General features: G+C 33.6%; 1 protein-coding gene across 3 annotated transcripts in view; it reads left to right on the forward strand.

Moving 5' to 3' along the window:
- The window catches only part of LOC140448150 (monocarboxylate transporter 9-like), a 78,296-nt gene that overhangs the window by 27,167 nt on the left and 30,087 nt on the right, over window positions 1-21,042 (forward strand). For 2 of the 3 annotated variants that reach the window (XM_072541241.1, XM_072541243.1), the window contains exon 2: window positions 19,386-20,458. In XM_072541241.1, coding sequence (XP_072397342.1) covers window positions 19,671-20,458 — 788 coding nt within the window. In that variant the 5' untranslated portion in view covers window positions 19,386-19,670. Of the gene's footprint in view, window positions 1-8,119; window positions 8,388-19,385; window positions 20,459-21,042 lie in introns of those variants that run through there. The other variant, XM_072541242.1, reaches the window with a different exon arrangement.

The raw sequence follows: 21,042 nt of genomic DNA on the forward strand, positions 1-21,042 counted from the left end.
TCTGTGCTGGTTCTGGGTTTTCCAGGTTTTGGGATCATGATAGTGTTGGACACGTTCTAAGGGGTAAGAAAGTATTTCAACGTTAAACATTGATGGTTAGAAGCGGGATGATACTCTCTGAAAATTTTTTAAGGCGTCTTCTGTGAATACTATCTGGGCCAGGAGAGCTGTGGTAACCTCATTTCACTTCAAGGTGTCCAAAATTACCGACACTTAGCCTCCGGATCACTTTATCTCAACCAAGCAAAATCATCTCATTCCACACTCTAAGCTCGTCAAGGTTGCTTAATTTCTGCCCGAAATAATTCTGTTGATCTCGCCATATTTTCCACATTTATCTTCCATCCAATCTTCCAATTTCAACTACTAGAAACACAACTGAGCCCTTCACAATTTGGTTTTAAGAAAAGGTTGTAGATCTAGAGCTTTCAATCTTTATAAATCAGTATTGTATTCAGTCAATGGAAATAAATTTAGATGGGAATTGTCAGAAACTATGGAGAATATACGTGGAGTATAATGGTGTATTTTGTCACCATTATTATTATTATTAGGCCGTGTTATTACATTGTTTATTTTTTGAGCCTCTTCAAGGAAGGGTTGCTCCTTTTTTTGTGGAGCGCTAAAGCGCTGGTGTTCAGAAGGTGGCGTTTGTGTTTAGGAGCGCACTAGAGGAATTTTTGGTCAGCCAAGGAGAGGTACTTTAAGTATTCAAGAGGTATTTCTTTTAGGACGTCGAAATACTCATCAGTAAGTTCGTTTCCAGTGTTTTGCATAAGTTTTGCTGGAAGGAATGGAACTTTCTGTGGGGAGTCCTAGTTAGTATTTGCCCTCGGAGGTGGTAAGGAGTTTTGAGTGTTTGCTTAGCTTGGTTGTTTGGGCCAGCATTAGTGCGGAGGACATATCTCTTGCTGAGGATTCGGATTCTGTCCTTAATCGGTGATGTTTGCTATTTGGTGTATTAGTGCTGACGCTTCCTCATGCAAAATCTGAGGATTTTCCTTTCGGTGGCCATGATGGTGTTAATTTGGCGAGCATTTAGCGATGTATAGTACCACACCTTATATTCGATTAATGAACTTATGTAAGTCTTGTAGGTGCAATAGTATTTTATTTGATGTGTTTCCCAGTTTACCAGACAACGTTCCGAGGAGTTTTTAACGAGTAGTAAACGGAGAACCAATAAATAACATCCGCTACACAGATGATATTGTCATATTTGCTGATATTCTAGACGGCTTATAGAAGTCAGTAAAATTGACGAAGTGAGTGAAGAGGTAAGGACTGAATCTTAATATTAAGAAAACTAAATATATGAGGATCAGCAAAGATAATGCACCGACCAGAAGACTGGAAATAAAGTGGAAACAAATAGAAACAGGCAGAGGGAAATAAGATGTAGGATTAAAAAGCCAGAAATGCCTTCGTACGGATGCAGAAATTATTCGAGAGTAGAAACTTTAACATCAATAGCAAAATACGGTTCGGTGCTATGAATTTTTCGTACTTCTATACGGAAAATAAGCATGAACACTAACACAAACGTCAGTTAAGAAGCTTCAAATGGGGCTGTATAGACGTTGTATAAGAATATCTTGGGTAGATTGTATTTCGAATGGGAAAATACTTCGTAGAATGAATACAAAACCATAAAGGCACGGAAATTAAAATATTTGGGATATATTATGAGAAACAATGAACCCCATTGACTTTTACAGCTGATCTTGCAAGGAAAAGTAATGGAAAAAGAGATCCTAGACGCAAAAGAATCTGTTGCCTTAAAGATTTACGCACATGGTATTCGCAATATCCGAAACGAATGAGCACCGAAAGCAGAAGAAAAATCTTCCGTCCCAGTGCCCAACGTACTTTATGCTCTCTTTTTCTTTTATCAGCCACTATCTCCCAAACAGAATTTAAAAGAACTGAGAGAACGATTTCAAATTTGGATTTCGCAACGCCAAAAATAAAACTATTTTTAATTATTATAATCATGTATTCTCAAATGATATTTAGCATTAGTTAGTTGAAAATAATCATAAAAAAGCTATGGCGATGTTATAGTGCATATATTTTCTACAAAACGTACCAAATAATAATAATCATATTGTCGTTTTTAGTAAAAGTTTTACTGTTTTTTGTATTTAAGGATGTTAATGCTATTTCTTGTCCTTCAAAGTATTGATTTTTGTAACCGCCTTATTTACAGACATAACGGCGGCTGTAAGGTTCTTTAATTAGGAGAAGTTGGATGGAGATACAGCCAAATTAAGTTTAAGGAGATAAAAAGTCCTTAATATAGCTTTAATAAAATTTAAAACGTTAAATGCTATTTAAAATAGTACATTTTCTCAAGGAATACGGTTTTTTATCAGACTAGGATTATAGTGTACTATGTTTTTGTTGTCGACATTGTGTGTAAGTGAATCGATAAGTGAAAGATTATTATTTTTTGAAATGAAGTTTTTATGGCTTGTATTAATTTTTCTCCATAGTAAAATACAGAGCGGATTGTCACGACACGAAAACGTCACTACTATTTATATTGGCTTTGTATTAGTTTTTAACGTTAGATATTGTATTCATTTTAAACTATACTTAAATATTATTTTTAACATCTTATTCTGATTTAGTTTATATAATACTTAAATTTACTATCAAATGATATTTATTTATATTTTATTATTAATTTAATTTTTATTATTAATTTATTATTTTATTATTAATTTAATACTTAGTCTGATTTTGACGGATCTGTTAGAAATATACAGCGTATGCTTGCGACGAAATATACAGTGTAACTTTGTTGATCTGTTCAAGCTTGGCGCTAGTCTACAGTACCGCCTACTGTACCCCGCAGTGGCGCACCCAGGGGGGGGGGATTTAACCACCCCCCGGACACTATTCCGACAGTGTTACTCACACATTTTAAGGACTCAAAATGGAGGTAACCTCATAAAAAAAGGCAAATGCCAAATTGCCTCAAGGCAAATTCTAGGTGCGCTACTGGTACCACCTTTTTTATTCGTTATCTCTGTTTTAATGCTTTTTTCATTTTAACATTGAATCTGTTCTAGCCATTTTAACGTATTCTCTCTCATTTTGCTGACGTAACTGACGTAAACATACTCCATAAAGGTAAATAGCTCTACATACCTCGTGAAATTTGGTTAGGAATCCTATCTTCACATCTCCTAGTCTTCCTTGGATCTCTTACTGTCTATTAAGTCATAAATATACGTCAAAATATATCGTGATTTGAACAAAGAATAGAGTTTTAGAAAATTTAAAAAGAGAAAAATATTTTATCCCTTTTGTAAAAAGACTTATGAAAATTTGTTTCTGGAATTATCAAATATTTTTCGATTGTCCTGACTCTGTAGTGTTGTAAGTCTTTATTCATTTATTGATACGTACTTTCACTCACACATTGAATGGATTGCTTAATGTACTAATGAAATATAAATAAAATATTACATAATGAAATAGATACCGCCCAATTTGTTTTAACAAATTGGACATCTCATCGGACATCCAATGTTGAATTGAGAGTCCACATTCGCTCTTAAATTTTTTTCTATCTCGAGCCAACAGCATCATTTTCGAACTGGCAATTTTATTTTTAGCTTATATAATTATGTCATCTGTTGTCTCTCTATTTTTCGCTTTTATATCCATGGTCTAGAATCGTTGATGCTTTTATTCCATTTCGTCTCTGTGTCATTTTTGTGACATTTCTTATCCATTCATTTTCCTTCTATCCGACAGTAGTATGTTGATCATTTTTCAATGTGTAGCTGAGTTTACCAAACGAAGTCAATTATCGTAAAGAGGAGGTTATCGTGGGGGTTAGCGTGATGATAGGCGCGGGGATTGGCTCGGGGGGTTAGCTCGAACATTTTTGACAGTAGGATTTTGATTTTGATTAATCAAAATCCTACTGTCAGAAATGTTCGCGCCAACTCCCGCACCAATGCCCGCTCCAATCACTGCGCCAATCCTCACGCCAACCTCCACTTAAACCACGTCACCATCGACGGTATAAATGAACCGTCCTCTGTTCCCAGTAGCATTAATGCATTGATTAGTGATCAGTGTAGTACTGTCTGGGGGCAAGGAAGACTAAGACCTCGGAAGCCCTGAAGAAGACATCAAAGAGGATGTCGAAATCTCGGCGGAATGATAATCGACGCGGTTCCACCCGGAAGACTGTCATCATTATCATCAGCCTACCTTATATAGTCGTTATTCATTTCTACCCACGACTGTCTAATATTCGTTTTTCTGTGCCTTGTGGTACCGGCTTGTTTCCTTATGTCATTGCTCCATCTTATTTTATCTTCTAAATTTAATGGATATTCCACAATTTTAATTAAATGATTACCATTGAATCACCAATAATATGACCAGAAATATTATTTACAAAGATTCTGTAAGATATAAAACATGAAGAAGTACCGATAAAAAAACAGTCCATGCATTGAAAAAAGGTACAAGTAAAAAACAATTATTGTGTTTACAAGCCATGGTACAAAAATTTAATACTGTTTTACGAATATTTGAAGCAAAAAAAATTACTTTTTGTTGTGATTATTGAACTACTTTCATTAGATACTACAAAATAAAGTTCAAGAGGTCGCCCAGGCGAAAAGTTCTTTAATTATTCAATAAAATATATTATTTTTGAAATTAAGTGCCCTTCAAGCCTTCTATCAGCTGCCGATGAAAATTACGGCCTATTTTACTTTAAAACAATCTTTTTTTAATTTAAAGCGCTTAAAACAGGGCATCCGCTCATTTGTACAACGAGAATTGAAACTAAATAGCAAAAATTTGTGTTACATATTTTAAAATACAATAGGACAAAATACTTATCGGAAAATGATAAAACAAGGATTACGGTTCTTAGTGAATTCAAAAATTATATTTTTTACTTGTATTTTTGAGCCTTAAAAATAGTACTTTTGCGTTTTTCTCAATTTTAAATTGTTTATAACTCGAAAACGATCAAGTATGCAAAAAATTGTTTTAAAAAAAATTGAAGAACTTTTCGCCTAGTCAAGCTTTTGAATCTTATTCAGGGGTATCTCATGAAAGTATTTAAGCAAAAAAATGTCGCGGGAATATTTTTCCGAACCAACCCGAACTTTTCGCCTTGTCTATTTTCTTTTTCTGATGAAAAGGATTTCATTTTTATAATTTATAGTTATATTTTTAGTGACACCTTACCTACTGATAATATGTTTAAAAAAGGCATCGGACAGATAACAAGTTAAAAAATATTATGTAGAGTTTTTCTATACATCTGCATTGCAGACATTTCAGCTTCCCAATAATGATTTTATGTTTACCAAGCTGTTCCTTATTGAGCAATCTTATAGTCGCCGTTAAGTCTATAAATAAGACCATTAAAAAAATCGATACCTTGAAGGACAAAAAACAGCATAAATTCTTTTAAATAACACGTATCGAAGGAATGCCGATTATTGATGGAAACTAATGTTATAAAACACTGAAAAATAATTTTGATTTCTATTGTATTCCAATAGATGTTTGAAATAACTTCAATCGATGTTATATTATTTTCGTATAACGACGACGATCTTGCGTTTTACTTTTTCAAACACCTAATATCCTATGCAGTTCAAGTAGAGTAGAGACACCACTTGTGGCCACTTTAAGCACTTTTTTTTATTATCTTTCTATTGAGAAACGTGTAGGAGTCGAATAAAATATTTCCGCTCAACCCTGTAGGATTCGAATAAAATCAATCAATCAATTCTTTTCGAATCAGTTTTACTACTAATTATAAAGGTTCAATTCATAATGAAAATATTAGAACGTCTTTTATTTTGAACCACAAAAATCGCTGCTTTTGGCCATCTGTTTCTACATTTGGCCATACAGTTTATCCACTTTTGGCCACCCAAAAACTAGTTCAAAATAGAGATACAAATTGATATGTTTAAGTATGATTAAATATTTATTGAGCTACAAAAATAAATGTCATGTGTCATGTGAAAACACTTGGTGTGTATTCTTTTTTTCTTTCGAATCCGGTTTCTTTTGTTGAGGGTACAGGAGCACATTATAAAGTACTGTAAAGGAATCGGTTTTTGTTAAAAAAAAATATTACTTTCGACTTCTTCTACCTTATCTAGAAAAAAACTGCTATCCATCGCAATATTGCTAGTATTTGATATGGTCGGAACTTGGTTGCCTAAATAATCATACCTAATTGGAAAATTCCGAAAACACAGAATTTATCATATTCTCATTTATAGTAGATACCAGGGGGCATATATTTGGAACATTATTATCAGGTTCTGGATATTCTCCCGCTAAGTTTGGCTGAATTTCTACTTCCTTTGTAATTTGAACCCAAATACTGTACGGCGATTTATTTTTAATATTATCTTCCCATTCATGGTTTCTTCTTTTTGTTGTCTTATATTGGTCCAGGAGAACCACATCAATTTTTGATTCCAAATATATAATGAAACCTGTGGCTATGGCTTTAAATAATATGTTCAAAAATAGTAATTGTATTTATATGAAATTATTTTAAAACGAGAATTATTATAAAAATTTAAACACATGATTCAGTGTTGTTATTAATCGGAGGACAGTTATGACTTTTATATTCAATTTTGATAATCGTTACGAATCGAATGTTTTAGTGACAGATATTCTTTTAATTTTTTGCTTCTCATTTAATATCTATATTTTGTTAGTTATTTTTCATGCAGTTGGTAATTTAAACCTGCTAAGAGTAAATATATAATGACTAGAAACGAATTGATCAAGAGTAGTGATTCGATGTCAAGAACCGTTATTCTAGGACGCTACTCGTGACAACGCCATCTTGTGGCGCTAGTTCCGTGACGCTAGCCTCAGCATTTTACTGTAGAAAAAAAAGTAATACAACGCCAGTATAGAAGCTTCGCTTCAAAAAGTTTTGTTTTTGGCAACTGGCAACTTGAAAAATGTTTCGTGTGTTGGTACTTGGAGATAGTCAATGGCATTGTTCTGTCTGTAGTAAATAACCTTTCTTCGGGCAATGTTTTCTCTTCATGTGCTGAAGTAGTAGACTTCAGTTGTCACCGTATGGAGCTCATTAAGATGGTTAGCCATGAATACCTTAGGGTTAGACCCAATGTCTATACACTGATTTATGCAAATATGTATATCTAGACTATACGTCTGTGCAAATCAACAACGTCTTTTTTTCTGCTTTTCCTTAACATTTATTTACTAAGTGGTGAAAAATTAATTTTAAAAAAGCTACTCAATGAAAGCTTAGAAGCTTGAAACAGTGCTGCCGTGGTCAGTCTGTCCAATGACAAAGTTTATGCCATTGCTAAGTTTTGAATTCTGGTCTCAATTAAATTTGTGAAAAATGAAAGAATAGATGGGTACTAGTCGTTGCTTGGTAATGTAATTATGCACATAAGTATATACGCAGTAATTAATTAAATAAATAATTTGACTCGTAAGAGAAAGTAGAGAAGAAAAGTTCCTAAGCGGCATTCAACCCATCTAGACCTAAGTGTAATAGTAATTGTTTTGACATAAAACAATTGTTTCCCTTACTTATAAAGTTTAATTGGATAAATCAACTCACAAACTTTATTATTCCATGATAAAAATCATAAATAAAGCTATTATAGCGGAATCTTTCAAAATTTTCTCATATTCAGTCAAGTTTAATTTTAAAATTCTTGCCCCCTTATTTTTTTCCGCGAAAAATTGCACCCGTTAGCCGGTTTCAAGGTCATAGGGAGTTAGACCTCTAGTTTATTTAATATAACTCTGTGTTAACAACTATTTTTTTATATGGTTGTTTGGCTATTTAGCGCTTTAACCTTACAAACAATAATGGTCTTCTGGACTAGGAAACTACCGCAGAGAGGCAGTAACGAAACAATACGGTTGTTTCCATCTGATAATAAATTACCTGTAGACTAAGAGATTATTTAATTTCATTTTATAGTACTTGGCTCTTGAACCACTTTATTAATATCTTACATTCCAGTTTACTCGTGAATTGGCAATGTTTTGATTCAACTAAGGATTTAGAAATAATTGCCAATACTTTCAAATTTAAAATAACCGAATACAGTTTGATGTTAAATTGCGTCTGGGAAAGTACAATCGTCGAAAGCTTATATAACACAAAAACTTTATTTTCAATTTATGAGAAAAGTGTGAACTTTTTTGTTAATCTGTGGGAAAAGTGTCGTGGATGTGTTTTCGTTACAATTTTTGCTACTGTGAATCCAGAAGTTGGGAGAAGTTAAAAATTTTGAATGTTCGAGCTACATTACAGATGCTATATGGGATTGTGTTTATATTCAAAAATTGTTCACGTCGGACAATAATTCAGTGTACGTTGTATATATTTTTAAAATTTTATATTTACTTTGCTTTGTTTTTTAAACTTTAGTGACTTTGTGTGTTTTGTTATACTTTGTCCTCTTGAGAATGGTACAGTCTGTCCCAAACCCTTTTTTCAGTGCGTCACTAATTTTGACGTCATATAGGATTTTAAGAATGTCGAGAATTATTGCATGACATTTTAGTTAAATCTGACAGTTGAAGGATCGTAATCGGCTAAATGTGAAAAGGTTATTTTTTGAAAATGTGGAGTAAAAACTTTAAGAATTCAATTTTTTTTTAATTTACATATTAGAGGTCCCGTCCTGTATAAAATTTTTATTATGCCATTATATTGGAACGACAGTTTGTCATAATTCCTCTTCTATACACTCCAAGGAAAGTGCTTAATTAGCTAGGATTTATTTATGTATTTATTACAAACACTATGGCTAAAATGTATAGTATTTAAACTACTAATATGAATATTTTTTAGAATAATTTAAAACTTACTTCACGAACGGCAGAAACTGGTAATAAAGTTGTCCCAGCCTCTTTTTCTAATTGAAAATAATTTAATAATTTTAATATTAATCTTTGTTCATTCTCGGTATATCTCGGCATATTTAAAATATTTTTATGACAATAAATACAAAATTAAATTTTCACTGTAAAATGTCTGAAAATACTAACCTGGAATGACAATTATCATTTTGTCAATTGACATTGTCAAAGTACTGTCACTATCGAGACCATCTGCGTCAAATTATATTTATGCGCATCTTTGATTGGATATCTATTTAGCGTATTCTAAACTCCGACCAATTATATATCCGCAAGTAGAATTCGATTTAATATGCAAATACCCGTGAACGAAATATAATTTTCTAAGTTCTATGTATAATAATCACAGACTCACGTTTTTTTCTGTCACTTCTAGCTTAATGCGTTAGAGAGAATTCGATAAACTGTGACGCACTGAAAGAAGGGTTTGGGATGAACTTTAGCACGAATTTTCTAACGTATATCATTTTCTTCCATAAACCATTGGCGCAGCATATTTCACGAATGCGAAAATGAAAAGTTGTATTAAACGTTAGTAATTTTTTAATAATATTTAAAATATAAAAAAAAATTGTTTTTTATATAAAGTGGGATACATGGTAAGCCAAATGGTAATTATAAATGGATCACCCCGTATGTTACATCACTTTCGAAAAGTAATATTACCACTCATCAATTTAGATATTTACAAATGTTCTTCTTCTTCTTTTTTGTATGTAGGCTTTAAAGCCTGTTTCTTCTTCAATATTAGCCTCCTAAATTGTTTAAATTATCGCACCATCTTTTTCTTATTCTGCCAATACTTCTTCGTCCATTTGGTGACTTATCTCGTGCTATTCGTACTATCCCATCCTCTGCCATTCTACTAATGTGTTCGTTTCACTCCTGTTTCCGTTTTGTCACCCATCCATTTATGTCTTCTATATTGCATGTTCTCCTTATGTTTTCGCTTTTTTCGCCAACAGACTTTTTCCTGATATTCGTTGGAGTATTTTCATCTCTATTGTTTCTAGTAGTCGTCTCGTTTTAGATATATCAGGTCTTGCCTCCGCCGTGTATGTTAATATAGGCCTAATTGCTGCTTTATAGATTCTTGTATTTGTGTGTTGTCTTAGGTGTTTGTTCTTCCAGATTGTGTCATTAAGATATCCCGCCGCTTTACTTGCTTTTAAGCTTTGTTGTCATACTTCTTCTTCAACATCTCCGTAACTAGTTGTATCTATACCCAGATATCTAAACCTTAGCTTCCTGCTTGATTATTTTCCCATCAATTTCGATTTTACATCGTAGTGGGTATTTAGATGTTGTCATAGATTTGTTTTTTTGCTGATATTATCATATTGTATTTCTTGGCTGTTGCATTGAAGATGTGTTTTTGCAACAAGATGTTTAAGATCTTTGGAGCTCGTCTTCTGTCTCGGCGATTAATGTGGCGTCGTCTGCCTAACATAATATTTAGATTTCTTTATTCCCCATTCTGTAACCATGACCTTTAGGAACTGCTTGTATTTTTTCCTCCATTATTATATTAAAGAGAAGTGGGGTTAACAAGTCGCCTTGTCTGACTCCACTTTGTACTGGTATACACTGTGTTAGTTTTCCATTTATCTTTGCCTGTATTCGATTATGGAAGTAGATGTTTTCGATGGTTTGTTTAATATTGATTGGTATGTTTCTTTTATAGAGTAGGTTTTATAGAGTAGGTTTTCTACTCTAAAGATGTCTTTGACTTGGATGCGATCGAAAGCCTTTGTCAGGTCTATAAAACATAGATATGCTGGTTTATTGTACTCGACAGCCTTTTCTGTGATTTGTCTTAGTACAAATACGGCGTCTACGCAGGATCTTCCAGATCTGAATCCTTGTTGTTCATCTGATAAAGTTGTTAGTTTATTGATTTTGTTGGTTAAGATTTCTGTGGTAAGCTTAAGTGTGGTTTACAAATGTTAATAGTATAAAATGTATTCTGTTATAGTGTTACAAATAAAATACCTCAGTACTCACTTCAGAATATAATTCAATTAAGTTCACTGTTCAGTAAAAGTCCTTATTCTTAACGGGAAGAAACTATTACTGTTCGGGAAATCGTTGGTTGTTATTCAGTTATGACAGGAGTTGGAGAAGCAACAATTTATCGGTTAAAAAAAAAGTAAAGAAAAAAAGAGTTGTCGGGACAAAAAGAAACATCGGAAAGAAGCTAATGAAAACCAATGACTTCGTTAAACCTGCCATACATCGTACAGATCATTCTTTTTATTTACATTAAGAAATACTTCTCCGTCTTATCATTTTACTATATAGGGGTCTTTTTGGCAATCTTCCGGTCTCCATTCCCACTACATGACCAGCCCATTTAAGTCTCTGAAATTTAACTAATCATGAGATCGGTCCCTCCAGGTCCAAATATCTTCCTCGGGACTTTTCGTTCGACGACTTTCAGCTTTCGGTTTTTCTCTTCTGTCATCACCCATGTCCTCTCATCCATAACATACTATGTCTGATAATAATTTTTATACCATGATTTTAGATCTCCAATGTGTGTTTTTGGAACGGAACACACGGGCAAGTGAAAAGTAAGCTTTGTTTCCCTTTACTATTCTTCTTTGGATTTCTAGTTCTTCTATTCCATCAGGGTTTAATGTAACTCCCAGATATGTGAAACTTTCTACAGTTTCAATATCTACAACAACTAGTCCAGTCTCTTCTGCCTCTGTTTTTAATTGTGAATATATTTCTGCCACCCCTTGTGTTCTGCGAGAGACATGATGCTAATGTCATGGGCATAGACGGCAATTTGAATTAATGTATTTGTTAGGAGATTATCACATATTCAAGAGTTAAGTTGAATAGTGTCGGTGCCTGTCCGTCTCATTTTTTTAATCCTTTGACTATTGAAAAGTTCTTACTGAGCTCATTTTGTAGTGTGACAGTTGCTGTTGATGAGTCCATTGTTGCTTTTACTAGTCGGATATATTTTTGGGGGATGTTAAAGCTATGCAATATTTGATATAAATTTTGTCTATTGAGTCGTAGGCCTGTCGATGTTGTGGACTTCAATGTCGCTTTCCCACAATTTGTTTAGAATTTGTTTCACTGTGAATAGCTGTTCAATTGTGGATCTTCCTTATCGGAAACCGGTTTGATATTGCCTGACGAAAGAAATACCTAACATCGAAAGATTTGGAATAGTATTACATTAGACGACGAACCACCTGTTTCTGGGCGTACAAAATTGTGGAAATGTCTTATGGAAATAGGTTTATCTTGGGAAAAATGTAACAAAAGAGCTTTACTTCTTGACAAAGATTATATTGTTTGTTGGAGAAGGAAATTTTTAAGAATCACTGAAAGGTTCCGAACAGAAAGAAAAACAATATAGCCGAATATAGCTAAATATAGCTGAATAACTACTTCGTTTACCCCATATCATTGTCAACTTAACCCTATAAGAGCTAAAATGAGCACAAGTAAAGGATGAGCGAGAAACAGCAGTATATTAAATTATTTGATGTGAAAAGACTTTTATAGGAAGCTTTATCGAAAGTCACTGAATACAATTTGAAACGATATATACAGCATGCAATAAAGGAGGAAGAAAAGTTATGAAACTTGGATTTCTTGGAGTAGACGAATGCTGATTAGAATCAATTATGTTTGAACCAAACAACAAAACTTCAGATTCAAATGATGATGATAAACACGATATGATATAATAACTGAACTGTGATATTTATTTATTCATACTTATCTATATGTTCTTTAGTTATTGTATTGCGAGAAATTGCTTTAAACAGGTATTTAATTTGTCTCTATTGTTACGCCACTGTCTCCCAACCTAACAATCGGACGTAGGCGCCGCATCGCCAGAAACTGGCCGAAAGATCGAGAAAAAGAATCGGTATTTAGAGGGTTTTGATGAAGTTCCAAGAAACTATACCGTTACGTGGAGATATCGGTAGAAAATTCCAGCGACGTTTAGATGCAGAGCCGAACCGTATAAATACAAAGAAGCTAGATTTTTAAGTTTAATCTAAAATAAACTGTTGTGTCGCGTAAGCTGTAAAATAAATTAATATTGTGTTTCTTTTTGTCAATAAGAAAGTGTAGAAGACTGTAATAAATTATATAAAGTAAATAAATAAATAAATTGTAAAAAGAAAAGTGTAAAAAGAAAAAAAAGGGCTCAAGGGGAAAGTTTGTACTACCCTATTAGGGCAGTTAACGTGTTAAGCATCTAGTCTAATAATCATCATACTTCTTCCGTAATGCGGTAACAAGGAGTCTAGAACGAGTCGATAGAATTCCAGAACAGCGGGATAAATACATACATACGAGCGATGACAATTATAGAGAGTTTGTTTTTTTTTGTGGCATTGACTTTTGTCATTCAGCTAGTCTCGAAAGGTTATAATATATTCCTAGATAAGTATAGATTATTTCTCTCAGACAAATGCACAGCGATATCCCTAAAACGAAATAGACGAATAATTAATAGAAGAACACGTCGGAGGAAAATACAAGGACACTCGCATCATAGAGAGTTGGTCTAATAAATATATTTGTATCGTTACCCAAATAAATGTTCATTGTATTTTCAATTTCATTGTGATTTTAGTGTTAGTGTTACAAAACTAAAAGTTACAAAACTAGTATTAAAATAAGTGTTAAAAGACTGTAAACACATTAAAATAACATTACAATGAAGAACAGCAAAAAAAGTATAGCGTTGTTTTCAGAATAAGCAGTTTTCTGTATCATTACATTATTAGAATAGGTGTAATTTTCATCCATTTTTCGATGTATTTAAAACCGAAATACTCTACAAAACCCAAATAAACAGTAACAGCTGAGATAAATTGTATTGTAATGACGCGTAAAAATAGTTTTAACAGTAAAAATGTGTTTATTGAGAAAAAAATTGGACGTTACTTTATTTTGACGGTGAGCGCTACTTGTTGAAGATATAAAACCAACAACACATCTGATTTATTTTTGATAAAATCTAGCGACGACATCCAACTTACAAAAATAGAACACATGAAAATAATTTTAATTTCGTTATGCCACAGGTTGACTCGCAAATTGCGGTAAAATCGGTAACCTAATTTTAAAATTCGCTATAATTGATTCGGGACATTCTGGGAAGAATATGGAAATTTTTTTATCATTTTTGCTGTGGCTGTTATATATATTTTTTTAATTAGAGACAATACCTAGATGCTGTTAGATTTATCGATAACGTCGTAAACTCACTTTTTTGTAAGTTTCCCATTTGTCCTTTCTTGGAAAATAAATGTTTTTCGTGAAATGTGAGATAAACGTGTTTCACCAATGACTGAAAGTTTTTTGAACGTGTATTGTTAACTATGAGTAAGCTAGTTTTAAATATGTAAGATATTCTTACTGATTCTATAACTACGGTTTGTCAAATATAACATATATCTCGAGATTTTGCTTCTTTTTTTAGAAAGTAATCGGAAGGAAAAATGTGCTCTCTATATAGTAGTGTATATCCCAGTCCACAAGATTTGTAAGTTGAAAACTATGTAATGAAAAGGTCTTGGTATAGGTTGTGGTTTGATAAAAAATAAATTTATTGCGTAAATCTTGAATTTGTATTACTTTTCAGTGTTCGGTAAGTTGTTTCATAACATTGCAGTGTCTAATAAAACCTAAAGACTTAATATACATAATGCTACTAATATCATTTTAGTCATATTAGCCCCTATATAGCTGATCAACTCGGAATTGAGCAGTGGTAAATGTCTAGAAATAGTGTAATTGTAATTGGGTGGTAAATGGAGACACACCTTAATAGGTAGATAGAGATTTAGTTAAGTAGTACACAGGGGCGGACTAAGGCCTAGGCAACCTAGGCAAGTGCTTAGGGCCCGTAATTTTTGCGGCCCGAAAATTAGGTTTTTACTTATTAATTTTTGTTTTTATTTAACAGAAAAACGTAATACTCATAACTATTGCTGAAACGTGTCTAAATTATACCGAATCGTTGATTGATAAAGTCAAGGTTGGACAAGCGATCTCCTGCTTAGCATTATTGGAAAAATATACATAAGAGTATGAAAACTCCAGTGACCAAATTAAATCCATCACTAACTGTCGGGGGCAGCGTTATGATAATGCGTTAAATATGTCCGGTAAATATAAGGAACTACAATCCAGAATAAAACATTATATTTTTCTGCCAATTTCATACCATGCGCATACCATACCGAAAATGAAAATTTGAAATTTCAATCTTCTTAACATGCCATACACCAAAGTGCGTAGGCGACTATCTCATTACTAGAATTCTGTTCTTGGCGGCGTGACACAGCTCGCCTGTATTGTGTATTCCTGTCCATTCTTTAATATTTATTAACCAGGATAATTGTTTGTGGCCGGCTCCTCTCCTACCTTCGATCTTCCCTTTTAGGGAAATTTCAATATTGCTCAGGAATTATACGTATTTTTTTTTCAAGTTCTACACATAGGTGAAATGCATTACAAAAATTTTGTACGGGCAAACACTTGAGTATTAAACCTATTTGTGACACCAGGTGGTCTGCTCTTTCCGATGCTGTGAAATGTTTAAAGGAAAATTATGAAGAAATTAAACATTGTGTACGTTATTTTTCCTCAAACAAAGATGAAAAACCATTTAAAAAGTTATAAGCTGCCAAATACTACTTGATATATTTGAGTACGTACTGTTACTTACTATGTGGGAAAAGATTTTAGAGAAAATAAATGACTCAAACAAGACTTCAACAAAAAGACGAATACCTAAATACAGCAGTTTTAATATGATTTTTAACATCACAACATTATAAAGCTAATATTTTTGTTGTGTGCGATTCTTTACTGATCGCATAAAGATCTGAGGGATATAAAGCTATTAACAAAAAATTCATACGGTCCTTGGGCTTAGCACGGCCCTCTTTAAAAGTTCAAAGCTTCTTAAACTCCCGCTGTGTTTATTGCTTGGTTTACGGCTTACCACAAATTATTCATAAGTCCAGGCACTATAATTATTATTGTGAGGTTTATTATCATTTTTTAACGCCTATTTTAAATATATTATTGATTCTGGTTATCTATAAAGGGAAGCTCTATAATTACATCTAAATAACAAGGAGGTGATTCCATAAATAGGTTCCTTGCCAATGCCATAATTAGATAGTTATTTAAAGAATTAGTGGTATTGATTATAAATATTGATTTTATTCGCTCAAATAGATGGGTGTTAAATTTCCACAAAAAAAATTTTAATGTTCATAAACACACATATTTATTTACTTAAATTTAAATTAAAAATAAGGTCGTTCATATAAATAAGGAGTTAAATATGAGTATTGCCCATAGACATATAATACAAATATTATAGCAGTCCCTGCATCTCTTTCTAATTTGCCATGTTTATAGACCATGTGACCTAAGTGATCAATGTGAAGGTCACGTGGTCCATAAATCCGGCCCGCTAGAAAGAGATGCAGGGACTTCTTTGCGTTAGTTTTCTCTGTCGCACTGGGGAACGTGACTGTATTGCAAGGTTCAGTCTATCTTGTATTATGTTATATATCTATGGTGTTGCCTTTATGGTTTATTTTAAGTAAAGTTAAAAATATTTAGGCTAATTGATATACAGTCCCTGTCCAAATTATTAGACGGACTAGAGGATTTTATAAAAAATATTAATTATGAGGTGATTAGGTATTTATTGACTCTTTAAAGAAAACAGAAATAACGACAATTAAATGTTAATATTTTGTTGAGCCATTGTAACGTTACAAACGTCACATCTTTATTAATTTATATTTAAATAAATATTTTATTTTAATTTCTTTATTAATTTATTAATTCCTTCACCTCCAGCTTCGTTTTTACTATTTTTTCTTCAAAAAGTAGTTGGCGCCCTCTGTCTTGAGCTGTCTGATTGAGGTATTATTTTTATAATAGTATTTCAATTGTCTTTGGTAGTCTTATCGTTACACCATCTTTAGCCGCTATTAAAGGTTTAATTCTGCGCGGCATACTATTAATGCAAACCTGTACTGTCTCCTGCATATGAAGATGATGATTCCACACGTAAATTATTCTTTCTTAGAGCTGTCTTTTGTTTGTGATCATATCTTTAGCCACTTCCCTTTTCATCAACTCCCTAACTTTTTCTATATGGTTCATATCGGGGCTCTTACCTGGCCAATCCAACAAAGGGATCTTTTGTTCTGCCAAAAAAGCTATGACAGACCACGCTGTATGGTAGGGAGCTCCATCTTGCATAAAAATGAATGGTTCCCCATTTGGAAACCAGTCTTGGAGCTGCGGAATCAACCGCCTTTACAAAAGACATCTTTGTACTGGTATTGCCGCATTATTTCTTTTACCACGTATAAACGTCCAGTATCCTTGCCGCTAATGACTGACCAAATCATCACTTTTATAGGATGCTTCACAGTCTGAACAGCACAGTCAGGATGAAACTTTTCTCCATGATGACGACGCACAAACTGGGCTTTGTTCTGCAAAATTTAAAATGTGCTTCATGACTAAAGCAGACCTGCCAACAATAGAAAAAAAATTGTGCTGGTCTTTCTGTTGGTTAAATAGTTAAATGCATTATTTGTTTTTCGTTTTGGGCTCAATTATTCCCCCGATTCAATCTTCTTCTTTATGCGTCATACACTAGCTTCAGAAACCTTCAATCTTCGTGATATTTCACTGTTTAAAAATATTTTAGCCTTCACGAGGGCCTTTACTTAAGCTTTTTTATGAGGTGAAAGATCACGTTTTCCACCCATGATGAAAGCTTACAAACGGATTATTTAAACTCTGGATAAATAAACAAATTACTGCTTAATATAAAACTGCTAAATCAACAAATACAGCGCATAAAGCCACATAGACACGTTCGCAACAGAAGCACCCGCGAACGCGATGGGAGCAAGTTTAGACTTGTTTACGTTCCAGCAAGAATTGATTAACACAATGTTGCAATATGTGGCAAATAAATACAAATTCGAAATATATAATAAATCAATTTCCAAATTTTTCCATCTTCCATCCAAAGGTTGGGTATCTTATCGCAGTGTTAACTTTCGAGGCCGCTGCTCGGAACAGTTGGATCAAACTGTAAGCGAACCATCCTCTTAGGGTACGGACATACCGAAGATACATGGATGTGTAGGATGGAGGTCGCGGTCGCGTTCGATACATCGATGTCAAAACCAACTTTCATTTTCTTATGAGATCGCATACACCAAGGATGTTTCACTCGTTCACCCTCGCGACCTGTCATCGCCGTTTACAGCGATCTGGATGCCAGAACAAAATAGTTTCAAATACATGTCAGTAACCGCAAAGAACACTGAAAGGAAGGTTTCTTCGATATGTTCTGCCCGATATCGATGTAATCCACGACGGCGACCAGGACCTCCACCGCGCACATCCATGTATCTTTGTTATGTCCGTACCCTTAGGTTTCTCAATCAGGACATTTTTCTCGCCCCTGTACTACGATTGGCCTATATATTTAAGTACTTAATTCACTATATCGATTGGCAATTATTTTCACGTATAACATGTAACAGATATTGTAATTTTCTTGTGTTGATTGCCAATCTATTTTTATTTTTTTCGTCTTTGAAGTACTTCCTGATTAGTCAGTTTATCCATCGAAGGGACTTTCCATATCATTCGATATACTTACACCTCAAATGCTGCCAACGTCTTCCTGCATTGTTTGTTTAGCCTCCACGCCATAGTTCCAAACTTTTTCTGTCCCTATTGTGATTTACCTTCCGTTTTAGTACACCGTTTTAAAAGTCTCCTTTTTTTTTGTATAGTTACTTCTCTTCTAACGTCTCTGTAACTTTTGTTATTTTTCTTGGGCTCGTTTTTACTTTTTCTGGTAATATCCTCACTCTCACCATCAAACCAGCTATTGCGGGGTGGATACCTTTCTAACCATAGCGTGTTACTTGCTGCTTACTGTATACTGCTCATGGATTATGTTTTTGATTTCAATATTTGGGAATTTTTGAAGAAAGTACTATTGTGCAGATTGTCTTAATGCTTCTTCTTGCATCGATTTTTTTTGTGCAAACTAGATAGTTCTAAATCTAATTCCAATTCTAGATAGTTCTAATTAAACTGAAAAATATCTAGCGTCTGTAGAACTATCGTTGATTTGATTACTTGTTAGACATTGACACATATCTTTTAGAGCTATACAGCTTCTATACCGCAATCCTTATATCTTGTAAGATTAACAATAAACTATGAAAGTCATCTCACTTTTTAACTGTTTATTTCTATACTAAAAACCCATAAATCAAAATAGTATTCGACAGATAAACTTTTTTAAGGACTTAACATTGACAACTTTTGTTTTATTTAAACACTAACTGGAAATTTGAACAAAATCCTAACATTTATGTTTTTTTCAGGTCTTCCTAAGAGCAGACAATGCTACCAGTTGTATTTTGCAACTTCTGAAATTTTGAAGACTTTAAAAAGACTGTGTTTTTCATTAAGTAGTATTACCTGGACTGTTATTGATGATCGGTCACGGGAATATCATTTACTGTAGTCAATACAAAAACCAACAAATCGGAAAAGATCCAAGGCAACAACTCCAAAGCTGGTCTAAGCGGTGGATGCAAAATAAAGACCAGATACACTTTATATTATATACGATACCAATTAATTGAATAGCTATATATTTTTTTAATATGGAGAGTCCGATCAAGGAAGCGCCACTAGCAACACTATCAGGTGTAGCTCCATCACTAGAATCTAGCCCGAAGAAAAGCGAAGAGCTGATCCTGATAAATCCGTATGAAAAACCAGAAGTTACGTTTAAAACTGATAGTCTTTGCTCGTCTTCGTCTTCATCGTCTTCTGCTTCAGAGTCTGGAGATGAGGCTGTAAAACCAAAAATTCCTGATGGGGGATGGGGTTGGGTAGTAGTTTTTTCATCATTATTAGTTTCAATGATAGCCGATGGAGTTAGTTTATCATTCGGACTACTATTTTCAGAGTTCCTCATAGAATTTAAAGCTTCTAGTTCTGATACTGCTTGGATTGGTAGTCTATTCTTGGCTGTTCCTTTAATTTCAGGGCCTATTATGAGCGCCTTAGTTGATAAGTATGGATGCAGATTGATGACTTGTGTGGGCGGGATTATTTCTGCTGCAGGATTTATTCTTAGTTGCAGAGCGAACACAATTTCTATTATGTACCTTACCTTTGGCATATTAGCAGGACTTGGACTCGGACTGTGTTATGTTACAGCTGTTGTATCAATAGCTTTCTGGTTCGATAAAAAAAGAACTTTAGCTGTGGGTATTAGCGCTTCGGGAACCGGAGTGGGAACTTTTATTTTCTCTCCATTAACCAATATTCTTATTTTTGAGTTCGGATGGAGAGGAACTACTTTAATTCTAGGAGGACTCTTCTTAAATATGTGTGTCTGTGGAGCTTTAATGAGGGACCCTGACTGGATAACCGAACAAAATAAGTAAGTATTGCTATATTCTACATATTTTTCCACCGCCACTGCTACCACTTTATCAAACACTTTCGAAAACAAAATTACTTTTTAATTCACACTTTAATTCACACAAAATAACTTTTTCCCACTTTGAAAGACAGTAACTTAATAGGGTTAATCGCTCTTTTATAATCCCCATCGTTAAAAACAACCTCAATCGGGTTTTCCCTGAATTTTAAAACGAAATACTTTTTCTACCTATTATTTTAAATTTGACAATTCACCATACGTCGAAAATAAGTCCTTTTCACTTCCAACACAAATAAAACCATTATATGAATATAAATATTCCATTCTTTAATTTTTTTTTACAGGTAGAAATAACAATTTTTGTCGTTTTTAATTTTCTCATCAATGATAATCATCATAATATTAAATCCAAAACTAAGATCAATAATATTATAAAAATTAATATTAAACTTACTAGCCGTCCGCGTCAATTATCACGGCGCCGAGCTTTCGACATTCTATCTGACGTCTTCAGGGCTTCCGGGGTCTCAGTCTCCTGAGCCCCCAAACACAACTACACTGTTCACTAATCACTGAGCTAC

This window comes from Diabrotica undecimpunctata, chromosome 8 (genome assembly GCF_040954645.1).
Source record: "Diabrotica undecimpunctata isolate CICGRU chromosome 8, icDiaUnde3, whole genome shotgun sequence".
NCBI lineage: Eukaryota > Metazoa > Arthropoda > Insecta > Coleoptera > Chrysomelidae > Diabrotica > Diabrotica undecimpunctata.